We start from the raw sequence: 24,355 nt of genomic DNA, 5'->3' as shown, positions 1-24,355 counted from the left end.
CTGTGACTACCTTTTTACTTTACAGTCACTGCTCTCTAGAAAGCCACCACCACTGCAACAGAAAGAAACCAAAAACCAACATACCGTTTGTCATTCACAGCGAATAGAGGGAAATCATGTGATTGACTTGGGAAACTCCTATCTTCTTTTGTTTCCCAAAAATGAAAATGCAAATTCACTGCATTCATACAGACGTTTACGCAGCAGAAGCGTGTTCTTTATCACCTTAATTTCTTATACTGCAGCCCACTAATTATTTAATTAACAAAGAAACAGCAATTCCTTCTATTTTCTTTTCTCGTAAGTAACTTGCAGGCATTTCTCATAATTAGGAAAGGTGGTTTCCAGTATCACTTGAAGTGATACAGTCTGCTTAAAGCTCAGGCAGAGGATCATGTCACTATATACTGTGACATGCTAACTGTTCAAGTCCATGCCTCCAGCTCACCCTAAACGTAAAGTGATCCACTCTACCTTAATCCTGAGTTAGGTGGGCTACACATTTATTCCTAAAAGCATAAACCACAAAGTTGTAATGGGTGATGTGCAGGAACCGCGGCACACACATGAACCCATGTTATCTGTAGGCAATTTGAATATAGACAGAAAGAATTATATTTATTTGCTACAGATAGAGGCAAAAAGCTGTAGAAGCGTGTAAGTGTGTGCTATAAGTATGTTCATTGATTTTGACGCTAAAAGAAAAATTACTATATATTGCTTTAAAAAGTGGTTCAGCTCTGGTTTTTGTTAAGGTAACCAAGATGAAATTCTGAAGGTTTTTTTTTTTAAAAAAAAACATACCTACAATACTTTAAGAAAAGATTTTAACATAATGAAGAAAATGCAACACAACAGACAGCTAAGAAAAACTATGATATTTAAAGAATATTGCTCACAAGCCCTTAAAGATGGTAAAAATCCATCTCCAGTTATTTTAAAAATTATGCATCTTTGAATAAATCTTTCAGAATGCTTATTTGGGAAAACAAAACACATTAAAAGCTAAAAATATTACTTCTATACCATTCTACAGAGTCTAGGAAGCAGATGAGGATTCACAGCCTGTACAACAAAGATTTGTTGGTGAGTTACAGCCATCTGTAATAAGCACCCAGTTTTTGTATCTTGGCACACTGGGAAAGATGTTGCTTATCTCCCACCATGCATGCAGATGATAGCTGTGAAAACTGGTATCAGTGCTAGTAGATACTCTATTTAGAATCAAAAAACCAAATTCTATCAATGCCTTTTAGTCACTCATTAAAGCCTAAGTTTAGAAAGTCCTTTTATACAGATGAATTCACCTCAATATTGTTCTGTTTTCTAATTAAAAATTCAACAATGTTCAAGTGCACATGTAAAAGCATGTGCTTTTTATGTAAAGATCTACAAGCCAAATCAAGACACAGACCACAGCCTGATAGATACTTCAAAGAAACTCAGGTATCTACAACACTTCATTAATCTGCGTCAAGACATCTTTAGGCAAACTAAGTGTTCCATGTCGGTTTTCCCCATCTGCAAAACAGAGAGGAAAGCATTTCATGTGTCTAGCTTCTTCTGACCTGAGAGTTAATCTGTATTCCCTTTTCCATAGAGGATTAAGACAATTCAAAGGCACGTCAGATACAAGACGACAGACCTCTGTCTACCTGTGAAGCAGCACTGATGGACAGGTAATACTTGCAGGCTGTCTGTGCTGTCAACTGTTTTTGTACAAACACTTGAAGTGTCAAAACAGCTACTCTTCCTCCTCATATGGATATTTTCCAGTGGAGACATCGCATAAATTCTACTTATGCAGTAAATACAGATTTCTTAAAAGGAATTACTTTATATAGTCACCTGTTCTCTCACAGCTGGGTTTTTTTGGGATACGGTTCATTATTTTATTCTGCTTTCCTCTTTTACAGTTTACAATAATGGGTTAGGACAGCCAACAAAATTACATGTACTTTCTTGGCATTTCTTCTCATCTCTCAGAGACTTACTGTAGGTCTGCTCACACAACAGAATCTGAGATACAAGAGGCAGCATAAGAAGAACAATAAATTATGAGGTATGGAGTACTGGATCACTGCCACTATGTCTAACTTCCTTGCTTGCTTGCTTCCTTGTGGTTGTTACACAGCTGACTGCTCATCCTGTGCAGTGCTGGAAGCAGACTGCAAAGAGTAAACTACCATCAAGTTCAAGCAGCGGACTTTCTTTATTAACAGATCATTACACAACGTTCTAACTAGTTAAATCAGTGTTCTGATTTTTCACTACTCAGTACCTTGAAGCTCAGACTAGCTAGATACGAGGCACTGCATAAGAACACTCAAGAGTGTATTCAACATTCGGAAGGAGGGTGAACCCGACAGAGCAGTAACGTTTAACATTAGAAAAAGTTGACAAACACGTATCAGGAAAATGTTTAGAAGAATCAGATAAAAGGGTAAAATGCTTTAAAGTTTTCAAACAGCTTTTTTTTTAAAAAAAAGAAATGGAACCTATTAGAAGATCAGGATAAACGTATTCCATCAAAAAAACTCTAAGGATACCTGGGGAGGGCGGGGGGGGGGGGGAGGGCGGGGGGAAGCCAGAGAGATCAAATGGGAGCCTCTTTGAAGGATTTTAGAGAAAAAAAAAACAACCAAAAGACCCACACAAATCCACATGGGTTGGGAAATAGCTTGCTGAAATCATGAAAGCTAAATCATCACAACATTTTCAAGTACAGATCAAAAGGAAGCCTTCAAAAAATTTGTGGGTACACAAATGATGAAATCAACAATCACAGCCAAGAGATTCAGCAGGTTTCTCCACTGGATACAAAATATTCTTCAGTGTGCCACAACAGGGACACAACAAATGCCTGCTACCAATAAAGCAGCATATGATAGCCTAAAGGTGACTGATGAGCTGAAAAAGACTTACACACTATTGATGAAGTGGACAATAAACCTTCAAAGTGCAAAACAACGCCCACAGGAAAATGCTAATCACGCAGAAATAAGAATAAACAAATTAATCATCCATTATCATCACAGAAGATTCTAAAAACATCAGTTCAAGTCAGGTTGCAATCAGAAAGTAATATGGCATTTTACGTAAAATAAAACAGAAGACACAAATCATCAATATATTATCCCAATATATCCACAGATCACACTCATTTTAAATACACGATGTCATTACAGCCATTTTTCTTTTTTCAAAAAAAGATATGAATCAGTTAGGGAAACTGAAGACAGTACGAGGTATGGCATGAGGTATCAGGAGCTGAAACCTAAAACGTTATGATCAGAGTAATCAAATCAAGATGTTTATAATTCAGAAACATTAAAACCCAGATAATTCATCTCTGGCACTAGCTGAACATATTTAAATACCAATACTTCAATCCCCAAACTAACCATTAGTTCCAGATAGTTTTGCGTAACAAAAACCATCTGCTTTGGAGCTATATGAACTGGGACAACGTTGCAATTCCAGAAAAGTTATGCCACTGTATAAATTCTTCATGTAAATCTGAAAACAAACCCAATAAACCACTTACCTCTGGCTGAATTGCTTTGAATACGGGGACATCCATTAGTGTTATCTGACCCTGAAATTAGAAAAAAAAAAATCATAAATTACGTTTTAAATTAAACTTGTATTCCATTAAGTTGCTATGCTGCATGAGAACTGTATTTGTTCTGATTTCTTTTCATTATTTGACTTTCATTTTGTAGCTGATTTCAGAGGTTTCGGCTCCTACCACAAAACTGTTCTGCAAAAATGGAGGACAAAGCGCTCTAAACTTCACATTTAGTAAAATAAACGAATTATGATAGATTATTCTCAGGAGCATAATCCTGCAGTTACATATGCAAGTCAGAGCTTGAACTCAGAAACACAATATAAGAAGCTATCCAAGAATATAAGAAACTAACTTTAGTTGCTCAAGGACAGTTTCTCTTCAAACTGAGTCTCAGTCTAGGTGTTACACAATTCTATTGAAACACCCCTAAAATTTTTCAATCAACACTTGAACCACATTTGAATAATTAAGCTAAGTAATTGTTCAGTTGCACAGCAACACTTAAAATTAAATACAGGCCATCTCACAGCCAGCAAGTCAGAATCAGGAAGTACATTCTCGTGTCTGGGATATCTGTTTAGCTTTGGAAAAGATAAAGGGGAAACCACAGAGCCAAACACCACGTTTTGCATTTCGAAACACATTCACAGAGCCCTATTTTAAGTGTACAATTTAGGATTGCTGCCTGGCTATGAATTAAAAAAAAAAAAAAAAAAAAAAAAAAAAAAAAAAAAGACCATCTCTTTCAAAGAGTATGTAGGTAGCCCAGAAATACCAGTGCCATCTGAGTTAGGTATCACAAATACCCTTTTAACAATGAATCCAAGGACCTCGTTTGATTTTCTCAGATGTGAGCTGCACAGCTTTATTCCCATTTCCTTGAAAACAGTGTTTCCGCCATTTATACACTCTGCTGTATATATACACTGACATGTTTGTGACTCTCACAAATTGCAACTGCCATCGAATGCCATTGCTGGCTAGCAGAATAGCTTCTCAGATAAAGACAACCTTGCAGAAAAAATTTAACTAGGATGATCTACTTTCAAGAAAGCATCTCTTTGCACCTGCTCTAACAAGAAGTGATGTGTCTTGCCAAAGACGATCAAATCTACATTTTGTAGCACATCTCCTTGACCTCCACATCTATTTTCAGATGGGTATTTTGGCAATCAAGCATGACCACAAAAACCCTGTATAAATCAGTCCCAGTTTCTGTAACCAACATACTGGACACAATCATCTGGTATTTTGTAGTACAACGTCATTGAAGCGACAAGCCTTTTATGTGTTTCCTTTTTACAAACTTTCTTTCCTGGGCTCTGCTTTAATTGGTTGCTCCTTCTTCCAAACAATGATGTTTGCAGACAACACCAAGCTGGGCAGAAGTGTTGATCTGCTTGAGGGCAGGAGGCTCTGCAGAGGGACCCGGAGAGGCTGAATCGATGGGCCCAGGCCAGCTGGATGAGGTTCAACAGGGCTCAGTGCCGGGTCCTGCAGGTGGGTCACACCAGCCCCACGCAGCGCTACGGGCTGGGGGCAGAGGGGCTGGGAAACCGCCTGGGGGGAAAGGGGCTGGGGGTGCTGGGCGACCACTGGCCAAACGTGAGCCAGCAGTGTGCCCAGGTGGCCAAGAAGGCCAACAGCATCCTGGCTTGTACCAGAAACAGCGTGGCCAGCAGGAGCGGGGCTGTGACCGGCCCCCCGCACTCGGCACTGGGGAGGCGGCACCTCGAACCCTGGGGTCAGTGTCGGGCCCCTCACGACAAGAGGGACATTGAGGGGCTGGAGCGTGTCCAGAGCCGGGCAGGGGCTGGGGAAGGGGCCGGGGCACCAGGCTGGGGGGGGGGGGGGGGCGGCTGGGGGGGTTCAGCCTGGAGAGGAGGGGGCTCAGGGGGGACCTTATCACTCCCTACAGCTGCCTGACAGGAGGGTGTAGCCAGGTGGGGGTCGGTCTCTTCTCCCATTTAACGAGTACCAGGACAACAGAAAACAGCCTCAAGCTGTGCCAGAGCAGGTTTAGATGGGGTATTAGGAAAAATGTCTGCACTGAAAGGGTGGTCAGGCACTGGAACAGGCTGCCCAGGGAGGTGGCAGAGTCACCACCCCTGGAGATATCTAAAAGATGTGCAGATGTGGCACTTGGGGACATGGGTTAGTGGTAGGCTTGGCAGTGCTGGGCTAATGGCTGGACTCCATGGTCTTAAACTTTTTTCCAACCTAAATGATTCTATGATTCTATGTTTTAAAGTTTTATTAGATTTTTCTAGTCTGATTTCTACAGTTAGAATGGTCTTGAAGCTAATAATCGAGACACTTTCAGAAAACATTTATCCTAAAAGGAGTTGAGGAACAATTTCATATACTTGTTTCTAAATCTTCCTTAAAACTTTAAGATTATAACTTCAGAATGCCCAAGAAAAGGGCTTCCCTATGAAGGCAGCACTTACCTAAGTACTGCACAGAAAGTGTGTACTACTGTGTGGGACAAACTTGCCTGATACTTAGGTGTGTGCATTATTTCTTCCCGCTCACTAAGAAAGAGCGGATACATCCCAGTTCTGTAAATCATCTAACCACGTACCCATGGCTGTGCAGGCGCAAACATCAAGGAATTACACTTTCTTACCTGCAGAGAACACTCAGGAGACAAAGGGACAGAAGGAAAGCATGGATTCATTTTTCTAACCTGATCAAATCCTGACCATAGAACAGCCACGCATTACAGCAAGAGTTAATTCTTCCTTTTGATTTCCAAGGTAAAGAACCTAGTCCTGAAAAACCAGCCATAGAACTCAATCTCTAGTCTCCTGTTTCTCTGCTAAATATGTGGCTGATGGAATGTATCACTATGCTTCTCAATAAGGGAAATGAATTAGAGAATTGGTTGGGTTGGGGAAGGTGAAAACAGAGGAATGGGCACTTGAATAGAATTTGAATATAGGGTATATGAAAACATCTTAACAAAAGACCCAGGCTTTTAAATGGTTATTCACATTTCATTGCATATACTACAAGATTACAACAGTACAATAAAAGTGAGCCAGAGAACGGATTCATTGTTCGCAAAGAAGAGAGAATGCTTAAAAATATGTTGCCTTTCTTCCCAGCCCTCCAGAATTGTCCTCTTAATCAACCTGAACTGCCTTAGCTACATTAGACTATTAATTGCTTCAGTAGTGACTCCTAAGCAAATAATTACTTTAAGACAAGATCAACACCCAACACCGATGAAACAAAGACCATTATAACTTCACAACAGAATTCATTTAAAATCATGCATTGATTTTGATAAACGGTGACATTAAATGGGTAAATTAACATTTGAAAAACACATGAATCCTGAAGTTAGAGATTAATGTTTATTACTAAAAAGATTTGAAATTGCTATTAAGTACCTTACAGTATTTGAAAAAGCAAGTTTGGAACAAAAAAAAAAATTCAACAGAGAAAATTCTTTCTTCTAGTATCACATTGATATTAGGCTGATTTTTCTTTTTTTTTTTTTGCTTGTTTGGTTTATGCCTCTTGCTGCTTTCACTAAAATCTCCAGTAACACTGTATCACATTACCTCTTGTTCAAGAAACATCCCTTATGGAGGTTCCTTTCTTAAAAGAGCTTGCAATTTCCATTAAGAGTTCCAAGCACTTAAAAAATTGTTCACAATTCAAGCGGCAAGTAACTGACAGCTGAATACCTGAACTGATGGATAAAAAGCCATTTGAGTTTGCAGTACCTCACATAAGAGTTTAAAAATAACTTTTGACAAAACAGAACTTTTTAAACATTCACTTACTCATATTTTAAGTCTAACACGTAAGTGAATTTTTACCCTTAAAAGGTAAAAAAAGGTGCTTGCTCACTGCTAAGGCAAAAATAAAGCAAACTGGAAAGGCTGGCATTCTAATTAATAGCACTTGAAATGATAAAGCTTCGAAAATTATTATGTTACATGCCATTGCTCAACTTTAACAACAAAGAACTTCTATCATGACCAAATCAAGGGGAATTTAAACCCCAATAAACAAAGCCACTAGTTTGATTTCTGCCATGGAAGATACAACACACCAACTTTTCTCATTCCAGCTCCTTAGCCCAGCCAATACAAATTCCTGGATAGCACCTTCTCCTAAATGTAGTTTAACATTCAATATTCAAACAAAAAATTGTAAGTGTGCACATCAATTTGTTACATGAACCATAACCCATCTTGTTTTTGAGTTGTCAGCTGCACAGATACATAAAAAAAATGGAATTACATGTGTAGTACAAAAGCGTAAACTTATTCCTACTTATCAGTTAAATAAGCATTCTGATTACACAAAGATAGGAAAACTCAGTATCTTCTGCCTTTCCACAAGCGATATGTCTATCAAGTTCATTTATATATTAAAGTACTTCACTGGTGAACGGAAGTTTTGTGTTTATGTTTGCCTTAGATCTCCTACATAACAATTCTAGAATATGATTAGAAGAGGTATGTTTTTAATGTATGACTAATATATTTCCCAATTATCAACCACCTGAAGAACGTTACAAGAGAAAACCTACTTTTAAGCACAGCAAATGATCACCTTGCAGTTCACACACAGGCAGTGCGGTTGGAAGGTAATTCTGCTGCCCCTGCACAGCCGTGGCAGCTTTTGCATGTAGTAGAAAGACCCTGCCTGGGGAAAGTCCCCAACAGGCAAGTTTAAAAATACTTTAGCTCTCCTGGCTGCTGAGATGTTGGACTTGTTAACAATTAAGTACTTCAAAACCCTAAAATTATTACCACACCGCCTCGTATACATATAAAGAGATTTACCCCTCTCTCGAGGAGATCTGTCAGGCCAAAAATTTTACATCCAGATGATGAAGAACTACATTTCAGTATGTTGCTTCTTTGAGGAATATGGAGCAGCTCAATGAAATTAAATTGTAAAATATTCTCTAATTCTTTCTGGTTTCTGTGAATACATACGGATTACCCTTCTTCCATAAAAACCTGAACTTAGGAACACCTAGCTGCAGTTAACACCACTGCATTGAGTCCTCCCCACACTCCTATGTGAAACTTCACATTTGATATGGGGTACAATCCCACCTTTCTAGCCTCTAGACCTCCCCAAGCACGTGTTCTTTCTATCAGGCTACTTGCTGTACTACAAATTTTCCTGCCATCCATGTACCTACTGTAAGGACACTGTACTTCCCATATTGCTCCTGGACAGAGACCATCAGTGTGAAAGGAAAAACTAAGTTTCTGTCTGAGATGAAAAAAAAATATCAAACGTCTACATTTTGGTTGTTGAAGAACACTGCCATAATCTGATTTTCCTTGAAGCCATGTTGGTTCAAGCAGCACTTCATAAATTGTTCCTTAATCTGAATTTTTAGAAGGAATTATATTTAAGCCTTCCAACTTGGCTTAGCACTGTCTCTCTGGGCTGCCAGAATACTTTTCCTCACTGAAAAAATAGCTAAGTCTCTGTTAAGCACTGCATCAGTAGGAGAATAATTCTGCTGTCCAAAACGAACGCTGGGGGATTAAAGTTCCTGTGTTGAAACTCTACTTTTTTCTCGCAAACTCCACTCCAAAATTTTTATCATTAATAGTGCCTCCACACGCTATAATAAAGTTGCTTCTTCTTGCTCTCATTGAGAACATACTTGTTCTGTAATATTCTTCTGTAAAATAAAGTGAACAGGAACACATACAAGCAGAAGTCCTTTTTCATCAAAAGCTCCCAGGGCCCAGTACTTCACTTTATTCAAACTGCTCTCAGATGCAGCAGACAGACTTGCCTCAAACTCCCTAAATCCACTGACAACCAGCCTCTGGAGAGGCCAAAACCAACATTACTGCCAGGAACCGCGTAGCACAGCTCACACCAGTAGCCACGCAGGAACTCGCAGAGGGGACTGTGAATCTGCCAGAGTCCCACACAAGAGAAAGTTCTCCTGGGGGGAACCCTGGGCCAGTTAAAGTTATTTTTGTTCTATTTGAAGGGGCAAAAAAATGAGTTGTTTGAACCCCACACACCTCAAAACCTATTTCTGCACTTTTATTGCACACACAATGTGGTTCCAAAACTCTTGGGACCTGCTTCCTTTACAAAACACACTTCTCATGCTCTTTCTTCAGATATAGATAGCTTGATATTTAACTGTCCTAAGAATGCAGCTGAGAAAAATTCCTTGTTTTGTCTGAATGTTTTTATAATAAGCTTTATTTGTGTATTGTTTCCAAAATAAGCAATATTCTTTTTTCCAACATCCATTTGACAAAGCTTAACTGGAATAAAAAAGAAATAAACATACATGTAAAGTGTGAGCTTACTTCATAGCACTTTCAGAGACTAGGGCAAAGAATAAAGAATCCTTCTTAGATAACCTGGTGGAAAAAAAAGCAATGGATTTATACAGCTGCGCTTCCCTTAATTCTACCTCAAATATTTACACCACTGTGGCTTAGTTGAAATATAAAATGGAAAAGCAAGTCAAAAAGTAATAAACAGTCAAATAATTAAACAGTAGCAGTCTAAGGAATAAGAATTTACTGTAAAGCAGAAAATAAATATTTCTTCAACCTGAGGTTCGCCAACATCTTAATTTGGACCTCATGTCCCCAAGCATTTTCCTTTTTTCTTTCAGTCTCAGCAGCCCCCACTTTCTACTGCCACTGCACCATTAACATATCCCTCCCCCACAAATTGTGCCCTGTACGCTTGAAACCACACTTCTCCCTTCGACGAAAATGGACAGCATTCACTGCCGCGGTGCCTACCCTGCACACACACGACGGCTCCATCGGCAGGGCCAGACACCAGTGGGTAATCCTGGCACCAACTTGTTTTGTGGCTTTTAGCCGTTTAATAAAGAACCAAGCAGTGATCAGCCTAAAAGCAGATATTTAAAACAGAGACAGTCTCCTTACTAGTTACAGCTAGAAAGCAGCCTGTAGAACCCTTAGGAGAAAACAAACATGTCCTACTTCATACTCATTGAATGGGATTCTTTTTCCCCAAAATCTATGAAATGTTCAGGCATTCAATAAATCCCCTGGAAACCATTTCTGTAAGCTGCAGAGGGATAAAGCAAACTATACATTTGCAACAGCAGCAACTACACCTGAAGATCTCACCTATTTCAGCTGTAACTTGACCCTTTCTAAAGCAGCCTTCAACCTTACAAAGAGCACCTGGCTGGTAACAACAGTATAACTGGACTATTACATGTCTATTGCAATAATAATTTCCGTCACTGCTCAAGCTAGACCCCTTGAAGGGCTAGCATACTTTGGCTAGAAAGTTAGTACAAGACTGAACAAAGGACCATTCCATGAAATGGCACACCAGCTGAGTATTCAGGACAGTGCTAGATGACTGCCAAAGGGAAGAACATGGAAATAAAATCACCGAAAATATTTACACTTGGGCTTCTCTTTGGCCTGGTAAACAGCTTCTTGAAAATACAGGATTACAAGCAATAGATTTTGTAGTCCAACTTGTCTCTTACCCACTAACTGACTAAACAGACTTTTTAAATAACAGTATCTCTAACACAGTGGGAACTCAAAACACATCTGTGTGTTTCATACTGGTACTGAAACCACTAGTATTAATCTTATTTCCAGTGATCTCTCAAACTTAATTATCTTTCAGAGTTTTGCTCTTCTTCCTGCAGCATAATTGTAATTGTTACAATTATGTACACAGATGTGCAGTGACCCATTTTTGATCAAAATGCAACTTATCGTACAAGGTACAGGATAAAACTTACCAATGACAATGTTGACTTTATCAGTTAACTCCCACCTTTGTGCTACTTATGACTGGAATCCTTTTTCATTCAAGCCAAAGTTTCCTATTAGACAACTGTCTAACTAGCTCTTGTGTAGCAACTTGCATTTATTGCTGTTTTACTGGCTTCATCACATTATTTTTTCTCTCCATGAATAAGGTACACAGCCCACAAATTATTTCCTCAGTTTCCCACATAAAAAAAAAATAAAGCACAGTACTGATTCACTCAGCCTTCACTACATCACAGATGTCTGCAGTCTGCACTGCATATATTTCACAAGAGCTATCACTAAACTAGAAGTGTTCTCATACTTTGAAATAGCAGTTTGTAGCATATCCATGTCCAGTGGCAGCAGTGCATACCCTGTATTATAATGAAAACCTTACCAACATCACTTTGCATTCTCATCTGTGCCAGTATGCTCAAGAGCCTGGCCATACTGCATCACTCTGGTAGTCTTCACATTAAAACTGAAATCCAAATTAAGATTTTATACTTCTCTGTAATGGCAGGACTAAAACCAGGAAGAAAAGGAAATGGACAATAAAATAAAAACAAGCATAAGGCTTAAAGGTATTTTCTCCTCCAAGGTACCTACGTATTCAGTAAATCTACTTATTTCTATAACCTTCAGCAAGAATGGAAGAAGACAGCATTCAAAGCAAGCAAGCCCTACTATAAAAGCAGATAAACTTGCCTGGGGAAACAAACATTAATGACAAACTTAAAGCTGTGTATATGAACTTTGAAAAAGAAATGAAATTAATTATAACCTTGCCAAAGGGCTGAACACTGACTACTAGTAATTTTGCTCAATTGTTCAGAATTCTATCTGTAAGCCACTTTAGTCCATTTACAGTAAATGAAGCCCAATTTGAAGAACTGGATACTTTAAAAGGGAGAAGGCTAAGAGTAAAGGTGCTTTCTTTTGGGGAATTGAGAAAACTGCAAAATTATACCAGGTAGTATAAACCAAAAATACAACCACACATTTGTAATCCTAATGTGAGATGTTTAACTAAATGATTCCTCTTTGTGAGTGGAACTCCACACAGTTTGAAGCATAATATGAAAACAGTACAAACACCAGATTTTAATAAAGATTTTTATCTAACCAAGGTTTAAGTAGGCAACATCCACGAAAGTAAAAGGTTTCCACACATGAGAGATGAAGGATTAGACAGCAGAGGACAGCAGAGAAAAAGGGTTATGAAATGCGATACAAGACCAAGCACCTTTGTGTATTTTGCTGTCCAAGTGAGTGACAGCAACTCCACAGAGACCAAGTGATCTACTCTGCTGCTCAACAGCATCCACAACTGGCTAAAAAGCAGAGCCATTCAAAGGAATTCCTTCTGGCCTATGTGCTTAACTCCGCTTCAATTCATGCCCCTAGCCCCAAACTCCTAACCATTTATATTTCCTTTATGTACAGAAATCGTTAGGATAAAATTGAAAGGATAGCCAGCTTCAAAAACGTCTTCCCATGAAAAGTCGTGATTCATTGCCCAGCTGTTCCCGACAGAGCCAGTAAGAGGCCTGAACCTCAGTCAGAAATAAATCCCATTAACTATTCAAGAAGAATTTAATGTCTAAGTACCACTTCATACTCCAGATGCTTTAAATTTTCAGTGTCCTCATTAAAATCAATTTATCCATTAACAATTCACTGAAAAAGTTAATGATTAAAAAATAGAACAAACTTAATGGGAATATTTTGTGATGCATCCTACCACGTATTGATCATCTCCCCAGGACAACTCATCACAAATCTTGTAACTTGAATTATAGCTTGCTAGCAATCTTTCTAGTAACATATCTGAATCACTTAGAAGGACCATCTGTCATCTTAACCTCTAAAAGTAGCGTAAAAATAAATTAATAAATCACTCAATGTTTTGGTTAAACATCTTTACTCCTTTGTTTTTGGTTCTGCAGGATATCCAACTCATTTTTCTGTACCATTGCACCCAAAAGAAGAAAAAACTTCCTAGACGTAAGAATTAACAGAGTGAACAACTAAAACACCCCCAGAAAAAAACAAGTAGAGATCTAATACATTCTTGCAACTAATACACGCATGTCAGAATTAAGCTTCATCATATGGATTTAAGAATCCTTGGTCTATGTTACATATAACGGTGTGAAAAATGCCTGGATGGCATAGCTCAAAAAAGATCACATAGCATTAAAAAGAACATAGACAATGAAGAACTATAGCGCAATATCCATTTTTGAAATCCATGGATGACAGAAGTTAGGCTAAAAACATATAGAAATGGAGAAGCAGAGGAAAAGTTGCCAAGAAGATTCACACACAGGTAAAAAATTACTGGAATTGCTTACCGCATATTCTTCTGGTGTAACCTTTAGGACATCAAATACCACTGCATCAAAGCTCTTCTTCAGTTCAGCTGAACCTTTGTCACTCAAGGATTCAGAGCTGCTACTCTTCTGCAGAAACAAACAGAACCAGTAATAACATTTTGGTTCTCTCCTCTTCTGTTCTGTTTCTGCGCTCCCAAAAGCAAAATTTCTGTTCAAACATCACTGTTCACACAATTTTTCTATCGGGCAAATTATCCATTAAAAGTCACTCGGAGGACATACCTTCTCCTGACAAAGACAGCTAAAACCAGAGACTCTCAAATTGACTTCAATGGATTTCAGAGGTGTTCCTCAAAACAGAACAGTTACATTTCAACACATAATTCAATTCCAATTTTGTTGATGGGAAAGTTAATAATAACAATACAATCACACTGAATTTGAAACAGGAAAAATACCACTATGGTGAGGAAAAAGTCAAGGTCAATCCCAAAGGAATAGTTAACAAAGAACAGTATCGATCTCCTCCTGTTTCTCTCAGAAGTATTAAAACTTAAAAATTACATTGTGAGCTAAAGATCTGTTCCTGTTGAAGACACTTGGTATAAACCATTTTAGTTGCTTTTTTTGGTAAATGCTAGTAATTCACATTTGCAAATACTGGATATTAGAACATTATTCTCTGAATCTTTATCTGCAACATAAAGATTTAGATTCCCTGCAAAACACAAATAGGATTCAAAAAATTAACACTTTGTATGAAATTAACACTACCTACTGGTTTCGTATGTTTCATGTATTGTTTTCACATGAAACAAATGAAAACAATGTATCTGTGTTAGGTGTAATCACTTCCTCTAGTGTATGGATGCAAAACTAGATTCTGGTCCACCATCACAAGCAAGAAGGGTTTTACCCAACGGAGACTGAGATGTCACATCTAGATGTATGCTTCACACCTGAACCACGGGCACACCTATTCCAGAAACATTCATACAGCATGCAATGACTTTGCTGCCCCACACTCTCCTCTGAAGACCCAAAAGGCTATGCATGTTTCTTGCTTGGTTTCTTCTCACTTTCAGAAACCTGGTACAAAGCAAACTCTCAACTAAAAAGTAAGAAATAAGACAAGACATGTGGGCAAAATCATGAAGAACCACAGATACTACAGCCAGTGACTGCACCAAATTCAGATGTTTGCTTCTTCATCAAACAGTACATTTACCTGAAGCACAGAGTGGCACCTGCATGCTTCAGCAAGAGCATAGCCTTGACCTAAGTGCCAACAGAGCTCCCGTAACAGTCCTGCGAATGCTTTGTTCGGAGACTTGAGAGAAAGAAAATGAGTATTGGTGCACGGAGCTTGTTCTCACCATGGCTGGGAGCTCCAGCTCAGCTATGGCAAAACACAGTGAAGACAAACCAAGACCTGCCTAGTCTTTATGTCGATCACCAATGTATCCTCAAGCTCTGTCCTCATCACCATCACGGGGGATGGCTCTTAGAAAGCTGAAAAGATTAGACTTTGGCCCACATAAAGGCAGTTGCTGACAGTCTGTGTAATTTTACTGCTAATGTTGAAAGTTTTCAAGACCATGGGTATGGGTCACAAACACAACACCTTCAGGAGTGATTGCTTCACCAGATCGCTTCTGGTGGAAGCCAGATTTCAGCACTGTTAGACTGCACTTTTCAACTAACATCTGCATCATGTCTGCTGATGCCAGCGCAGGAGGAAAGACAGCACATGGTCACTGATGTTAATAGCTCTACTGTGCTAATGTCTTCTCCTAAAAAGCTACCCAAGGCAGTATTTTAGGGCTACACTATGTATTTTGCCTTCAGCTTCCCACTCACCGAAACAAGAACACTCAAACTCCTTAAGAATTCAGCCAGCTGAAATAAACTCTTGTCCATTTTTAAGCACTTTTGTTATCAAGACACATAAATAACATACATGCTAATTTGATAATCATGTCTGGTTTAGTTAAGTTCTTCTAACAGTACCATCTCTCTCTGAAAAACCTGATTTTGAAAACACCACCCACCAAAATCTCCAAACCAGGCTGGCATTTTCAGTAACCAACATAGTGAAACATTTCAGTTACGAGTCCTTCCTCCTCCCAGTCAAGAAAGAAACAAAAAAGTACCACTTTTACTCAAATTTATCAGACATCATGTAAACATTCAAGACTATCTTGCTGAGTAAAAAAAAAGAAAAAGAAAAGAAAAGAAAAAAAAAAGAGAGCTTTCTTCCAAGAAATCTTTTCAGTTGTATGCCAACAAATGGTCAGTCAATGATTCATAATACAACAATCAATAAGGGAAGTACAAGCATCTGTATAAAAACAAATAATAGTCTTGTGATGTCAGCTTTCTTGTTTAAATCTTGACAATACTTGTGAAATTATGCTGGAAATTATTTTTACCCTTTTGATAACACAACACTCCAATTTTCCTTTCACCTTGTTTGTGGTACTTTCCATTTCCATATGCACATGCAAGTGCACAGCACACATGCAGCTCTGCTATTGAAATACTTGTGTAAATATGTAAGTAAAACAACTATCTTTGGTAAGGTTCAAAGATTCATTTACAAAGGCAACTGTGTTCAGGATGTTGTGGCTCTCATCACTACCACCTTTGTAGGGTTCTTGAATACCATGTCTTTTTTTTTAAAAAAAAAAAAAAAAACTGAAATCCACCTTGCTAAAAAAAACATGTTTCACACTGTAACAAAAGCAATAAAAATAATATGCATCAGCAATAAAGTAACTGTCTCCCACTGTACATCTGTACAAGCCAAAGCATATATTCAGTCACCCTAATGACAACACACAATGCATCTGGGAAGATCACTCAACATACACTGAAGGCAGATTTTCAGTTCCCTTCACCTCAGTACTATGAGGCATTAACAGGAAAAAAACCAACCCAAACCCAACAAAAAACTTGAAGAGGGAGTGATCTCCAAGAGTTCTGGAAAAAAAAACCTCCAAACCAAAGAGGTCCTGCAAACTCTCCAACATTGCTAAGAATTTAGGAATCAGTCACAACTCTCAACAGCTCCTCACATGATCCTAGCAAAAAGAGCTCAAAAACTCTGGTACCAACTTCACCCTGCCCCTTCTTTTTCTTTAAGTAGTAAGATGAAAAATGGTTAACCAGATTAACTTCAAAATAAGAGGCATGAGCATAGGAGACCAATCCCCATTGCTCGGCTGATACACATTCTCTTAACTCACAAGCTGCTCACTTCTGGAGGGCAGCAGCTTTGCTGGGCCAGAGGGGACCCATACCAATGCTTCAGCACAGTCCGAGAGACAACGGGAACAACCTTACTCCTGTGCTACTGTGTCAGACCGCCCCTCACCACACAGGCACACAAGTACCTGTCAAAGAAAAGAACATTTCCCACAGGCTTCGCCAGCCCAGCTTATCGCACTAAGAGCATCTATTATTGTTAAAACTTAAAAGAAAAGCTGCCTTGTCTAAATGCGATGGAAGAGAACACAAAAAAAGGCAGCTTTGGCAATGGCAAGGCTGTAAAAGCTAGCTCACGCTTTATTTTGGTATGCAAAGGTCAGAACTTTTAAGTTATTCACATCTGAACTGGGGCATATGAAACCAACACACAAAACAAGAACCTGCCGCACTAGATCTGTTAAAAGAAAAACTTACATTTCGGTGCATTTTAAATAATGTGAGTACTTAGAGTCTTAAGTATGCAATAACTGAGTTTTGTAATCCTTACCTCTGAAGCAGTAGCTGCAATATTAACACTGCTTGACTGTCCGTTCATTAGGTCCATACTGCCCACACCATTAATCTTCACCCCTACATTTACAGCAGCAGGATCATCTCCAAGGCAACTGAATAACCATTCCTACAAAGAGCAAAAAGTAATCACAAACCATTTTTTTCAAGTTTTAAGTAAAATTCAGTATCTAAAATCTGTGACAAAAAAAAAAATTACTTCCAAAATGGCTACACTTCTTTGAGGTCCAAAATTTAAGTTCAAACATATATTCTGAAATTACCAGCTCTAAAATGACATAAAGAACTGAAAGTTCCATTGCAATCCAATACTTACTGGCAGTATAGATTTTCATATGCTTTCCCCTGCTATTTTCCATATACCAGGTATCAATATGTAAATGTATGCATTAACCCTAACTTGAAGTTAGGCCTGCACATCAGTACACATATGATTCTTTTCCTGATTACCAACTTTAAAAAAATATAGTGCAGATGTTAACTATCAGTAACTTTTATAAGAAGGTATTCAATGATTTCCTCTTATATGTCTATTCACCAGCTTCAAGAGAAAATTACCGCATTAAAAGCAATTTAAGAGTACAAGCGGAACTTGGGCTTTTCTCCACAAATTACCCAAATTATTGTTTAGCAAAAAAACCCCAAAACACCACCAAAAAACAAACTGCAAAACAAACCACACAAGGGAAAACTCCACACACTAGGTTTATTCTTGAAAGAATACTATTACTCCTCATTTCTACAGAGAAAATACTGCAAAAGAAATTGAAAGCTTTGGCATCCACTACAACAACAGTAAGACTACCCAATACCTCAGTGTTAGAGGGAGAGTAAAAATTGTTTTGGACTTAAATTTCATGAGATCTTAGTGCCCTCTAGTGTGAAAATTATTATAAATCAGTTTTCACAGGTCTATGTTTATAACAAGTGTTTTCCGAAGTTGCTATTATTTATGAGATTCACTTTAGGTTTGTAATTTTAACTCAGAACTATTACAGACTGTGCAAATAAATGGAGAAGGTAAGTGACAGGAAACTGAGTAATGCCACATAACAAAACAGCATTACAGCATCTCATATTTAAGACCTCTAAGTAATGAAATAAAATCAGTAATCCAAAAATTTCTATCTCCAAGTGACATAAGCCAGATATGTCAGGTAAACAAGCCTGGAAGGCAAGAAACTGCAATATCTAAATAAAAAAATATCATTTAAAAAAAAGCAGTAACTTTCAAGTGTCCTTGTAGGAATGCAATACAGAAAGGATGCAACTGAAAGGGCCACACTGCAAATTTCAGTCAAACACTATAACTGCTAGATATTTTGGGGTATTAATAGTCCCCACCTGAACCATGTTCAGTCATACTTCTGCAGTTCAGAACAACCATTCACATTTGACCTTATCTTGTTTTGTTTTGGTTTTGGTTTTTTTTTTTAAATGATATGCTCATTCACAGGACAGAAGACACTACATTTCACTTAAACATTATAGTCCCAGCCCACATGCTATAATTAAGATTGTTTCCTCCACTAAAAATACACTTAACTGCACTTAGATTTATTTTTTTTATAATAAGTATTACACTAATAGAACATACAAAGGAGGAAAAAATACCTCATCTTTGGCTTGTGAGTGTCACTGCTGCCCTGTCCTTTCCTATCTCAATTACCCTTCAGACTGTCTCATGTGGAGTATTTCCAAATGCTCAGCTCCCCAGCGCCTCCTCCCTATAGCCTTCTTATTTACTGAACTGAAAAGCAAGGAAATAAAGCTAACTGACGTGTCATAATTTTCATTTATGTAGTGACAGTGGAGGACAGAGACATCACATCTCCAAAATCAGTTTCAGGCCTTCCTCGTGTTCAAGAAGGTACACTTGTCCTAATTTAATCCTCTTTTCTGCTGAAGAAAACCCTCTACCCTTTAAAAATTTGTACTTTTTGTAACCAATGTAATCATAGGAATTTTCACACTTTGAACAATTTCATCATACCACCTGGCCTGTAATTGCATCATACAAAGCCAACCTTAAACTCAAGGTTATGTATTTGACCCTCTTCTCACAAATACTTCAGTCCTTCCCCTTCCCCATACTAATGGGGGTGAGAAGGGGGAGAATTGGGGACAAAGTGTTTCTGGTCAAAGAAAAGTGAAAGTTCAAGTTTGTTTCCGTGTTTCTTTGGTTTTTGGAGGGATTTGGATGGTGCTATTTAAAAGAAATTATACATATCATAGAAGCCTATGGAGTTGGCAGCGCAGCCTCCAATGACAAGAGTGAACCGATTTCTCTATAAACAGGGTTAAAGCCCCGCTTCCTAATGACTAGTCCCACATAACCCACAGGCACCCAGACAAGTCCTAGCAATTTCCCTGCCTGCCCCGTGTTCCCTAATGCACTATCTTAAGCCTTATCCTTGGTCCCTTAACGTAACAGCTCCAGTCTGCTGCTACCTGTTTCCTAAGCTATTATGAGTTTTGTTTGTATCTGCCCACCCACCTGAGCGGCAGCCAGGCAGGCACTTACGCCTGGCACTGTCTGCATTCAGAGCCTGATGACTATGTGATAGACTTTCCACCTCAGAGGACTGTACCTGGAGGGTACAGTGGTGGTTCACACTGATCCGAGTTTTCCTTTTCTACCCAGTTACTGGGATAAGAATTGTGAGAATTCTGCCCCTTAGTCAAGTAGGGCTGAAATTCACCACTGTGCGGAAAAGAGACTCCCATGAAGCACATAAAAGTTGGATTTATTTTTTTTACTAAGTGGAAAATCACTTAGAAAAACCCTGCATGCAAAGAAAAACAGAGATTACAAAATATAACATCTGCCAGTCAGCTTGTATTATAACAAAGCTGTCTAAACAATGTTAAATTTGTACACATTGCTGCATTACAAGAGTATATATATGAATACATTTATACTTTTTCCCACTTTGTGGAGATACAGTAGGGAGCAGAATTAGTACTGAACTGCTATAAACTAGCATTTATCAACTTGAAAGCTCCAGAACTTGCAATATTTAAAACGTACTTTTGAAAGCTGCATTACGCACGAGATCACCACCACTCCCATAACAATGAAAAGTCGCAGCAACAATTTTGACCTATGTATCCTTTTAAGATGAATACTGAAAAAATCCTAACACTGGAATAATTAAATAATTTGCTTGCTATACTACCCTTCTGCTTAACACCACAATGATTAGTAAACAGCAATATCAGAAAGTGATCAACAGCAGAGCTGTTCAGAGCAGCATAGCTGGAGATGTGAAATGACTGTCACCACACTGCAACAGTGAGTCAGTTTTCACTGCATGCCCTGTATATCCAATTACAAAAACTGAATTACACTGAGTAATTTGAACTTCCAGTCTGTTTCTCCCCTTCAATTTAATAAATGCCTTTGTGCTCAGAAATGCATTAGATGTGAAATTGAAAGTGTTTTATATGATGCATAAAATACTTAAGCCAGCATTTATGCCAACCTGAAGCACAGACACGCTATGCAGTATCTTCCTACCTCTTCATGCCACGCATACCGTACAGTAAAAAGCAAACTAAAAATGCTGGTAAGCAGATTCACCATACCCAAAGAATAAAAACGTCCAACATCATGGTTTAACCCCAGCCAGCAACTAAGCTCCACACAGCCACTCATTCGCTCCCCACCACCACCCCACGGTGGGACAGGGGAGAGGACTGGAAGGGTAAATGTGAGAAAACTCATCGATTGAAATAAGGACAGTTTAATACATACAGCAAGAGCCATGCAGACAAGTAAAGCAAAACAAGGAGTTCATTCACAGCTGCCCATGGGCAGGCAGGTGTTCAGCCATCCCCAGGAAAGCCGGGCTCCATCACGCGTAATGGTTACTTGGGCACGCCAACACCATCATTCCAAATGTCCTCCCTTCCTCCTCCTTCCCCCAGGTCTATATGCTGAGCATGATGTCATATGGTAGGGAATATCGCTTTGGCAGTCGGGGTCAGCTGTCCCAGCTGTGTCGTGTGTGTCCCCCTCCCCAGCCAACCCGCTGGTGGGGTGCTGCGAGATGCAGAAAAGGCCCTGGCTCTGTGTAAGCACTGCCCAGCAGTAACAAAAACACCCCTGTGTTATCAGCACTGTTCTCAGCACAAATCCAAAACATAGCCTCACAGTAGCTGCTATGAAGAAAATTAACTCTACCCCAGCCAAAACCAGCACAACTAAGCAGAGCCTGCTATCTTCAGGGAGTCTGAGTTTTTCTGCAAATTCACCCACGGCTGTATGAGATGATCATTCCACTACAGTGACTGACCTATAAAACCCCCAAATGGAAGGCAGCTTGGTGAAGACAAGCAAGGGCAATGTGCCCATGAAGCTCAGGGAATAATGCAGGGTGCAACTGACCGCAGCTGTTGCAAAGAAGCTGACTTTATTTCAGCACAAAGGGGACCACAGAGTGGTCTTTGTTTTAGATAAACAGCTATGTCAGTTCAGCGGATCAACTGACTATATTACAGTTGACTGAATCAACTAGTGGTGTAAATGGTTCTCCCTGAGCTCATTAAACAAAGTGAATGTCTCCCCGAGTTAGCTAAACCACGACAGGGGACTGAATACATGGCTCAGCCCAACAGAGTACAGAAACTAACTAACAACGGAATTCCAAAGAGATCATCAGGCTTGAGCCGGCTTCAACCCGCATGCTCCTTCCTGGTGACTGGGGATGCCCAACATCATGACAGCAAGCATATTCTAGCAACCAGTAATGCGGATCACATTGGTACTTGTTGGAACTGTATGTTGCAGTTGCTATATTGTGCCAAGTTTAACTTGCATTTGTATTGTGATTTCAGTATATTTTATATTGCTCTGTTAAATCAGAAATCCTCTTCAACATCAACTGTCTTCAAATAGTAAGTTTAATATTAAACATTATAACCTCCACATGCGGAATATTTAAAAAGAACCTAGCTGGAGAGTATTGGAATCTGACAGGTGTCTAACAGGACACCTAAGCCTGACTCCCTTCCACAGCAGAATCCAGGGATATTCTTGTCTCAGCTTGGGTCAAACACTATCCCAAAAACACACTGAACAAACAGTAAAGACTACCATAAAATTAATTAAAAACTTACTGTCCAGAACAGCACAAAAGCTTTGGGGAAACACGGCCACAGTACATTTTTATGAATAGCTCAAGAGTCATGATGACCAATATCCTCTTTGTTCTTATTCATAATGTCAGTACAAAATGTCATTTGATTTGGTCACAGATCCCCATGAAGAAAACAGCAATGACTTGCATGGATTATAATCAACTACAAATGCAGAGTCACTACCAAAGACTTTGGGGACCAAAGACCAGTAGAAAAAAAAAAAACACCAAAAAACCACAAACCACCAGTGCCAGACACAATCAACATGAGTTCCTGATCTTGTGCAAATTCTCAGTAGTATTTTGACAAACAGTACAGAAAAAGATATTTCTTTCTGAATGAGGAACAGAAACATACTGGCTTTCACTGAATCTTCACTCCACCATGAATCAACCAGCTAGAATCAACTAATTCCATACCAGGACCTCAAGACACTTCAGTGAAATCTTGGAACCACTGACCAAATGCTAATTCTGGATCTGAGCCCTTTGATTCTTAGTTAGCAGTGTACTTTTTCCAGCGCTGCTTGGCACTTTCTAAATTAACATTTCTTTCAAACAATGAACACAAGGTAGTAGCTTCAATAAAACACAAATTCAAGTTCTTCAAGCAACTGTCACATTTGCCTAGTATGCACAAAATTGGATCCTTCCGTCTGGAAGTACTTTGTGTAACTACTTCAGTTCCTTGACTAGAATTCTTAAATACAAAACAGGCCAATTAATCTATAGCTCCTTACCACACAGGGCTACAAGAGCAAGCCTCTATTACAATTACTCATTTTGCACACAATAATCCCTGCCTTACTTGAAGAACATCCAGAAATGGTTGTGCTTTTGTGTACTGGGTTCCTGTGCACTTCCCCCTCTCACAAGTTTGAAGTAAAGTGTCTCTGCTAAAGAGTCACAACAATATGGCCAAAATGAACCGAACAATACTAAAAATATGGCAATGTTAGGGTGCTGCCACTTTACTCTATTTTCCAGGTACTTTTTCCTTAATCTTCATAAGACATACAGTTATGAAATACCTTTTAGTCTGATTTTTTGTGTTTTTGGAAGAATAGAATATGGATTATACTTCCCATAGGATCACTACACTGACGTTGTGAGACTCACTTAGGTAACATACTGCCCCTTGAGCAAGTAGGGGCACAGGAAATCCTGCTGACCCAACCCCCAGCACAGATGCTTCTCACTGGTCTGCATCAAGTTGGCAGGTGGAAGTTCTGGACGTTCTGCCATACAGCAGCACTGTATGACCCTACTAGCTGCACACAAGCTGCTGCTCACTGAAGTTAATTCTTTGGAAGTGGTTCAAGGTGCCCCAGGGGCATGCAGGCACCAAGGAAGGTTAAGGAAGGAAGACCAAGTACCCTGGCATGCAGGCACTACAACTACCACCATATACAAGTATTCATGCCACCTGCCATCAGGGCAAGGGCTGATAATACAGTTCTTCCCTGCAGTTCGGTGCACCCCGACATGCCTCGAAGTTCTGTGTGCACCAGGACTGTGTTAGCAAAGGCACATACTACTCAATACTAAAGACAAATCACTCATTTGCCAGGCAGTGTGTTGTCCCTCCTGCAACAGGAAGATCTGGGAAGCAGCACAAGGCTGCACTGTGATAACAGGGGTCATGACATGTACTGGGGCAGGGTGGGGGGGGAAGGTAGTCAGAGCAGACTGCCAGACTTTTAATGCTCCTGACAAAGAGAAATGCATGGCCTCCTTCTCTTG

The 24,355-nt window shown here is 39.2% G+C and overlaps 1 protein-coding gene across 6 annotated transcripts in view; it reads right to left on the bottom strand.

Annotated features, from left to right (window-relative positions):
• RALGPS2 (Ral GEF with PH domain and SH3 binding motif 2) overlaps positions 1-24,355 on the bottom strand; it is a 134,334-nt gene that overhangs the window by 89,088 nt on the left and 20,891 nt on the right. For all 6 annotated transcript variants that reach the window (XM_055815114.1, XM_055815115.1, XM_055815116.1 and 3 more), the window contains exons 2-4: positions 17,449-17,580; positions 13,710-13,817; positions 3,548-3,598 (exon numbers count right to left, since the gene is read on the bottom strand). In XM_055815114.1, the coding sequence (XP_055671089.1) occupies positions 3,548-3,598; positions 13,710-13,817; positions 17,449-17,580 (291 nt within the window). The remainder of the gene's footprint in view (positions 1-3,547; positions 3,599-13,709; positions 13,818-17,448; positions 17,581-24,355) is intronic.

The sequence above is a fragment of the Falco peregrinus genome, chromosome 10 (genome assembly GCF_023634155.1).
Source record: "Falco peregrinus isolate bFalPer1 chromosome 10, bFalPer1.pri, whole genome shotgun sequence".
Taxonomy (NCBI): domain Eukaryota; kingdom Metazoa; phylum Chordata; class Aves; order Falconiformes; family Falconidae; genus Falco; species Falco peregrinus.
This window is presented reverse-complemented; position numbering and strand designations above follow the sequence as displayed.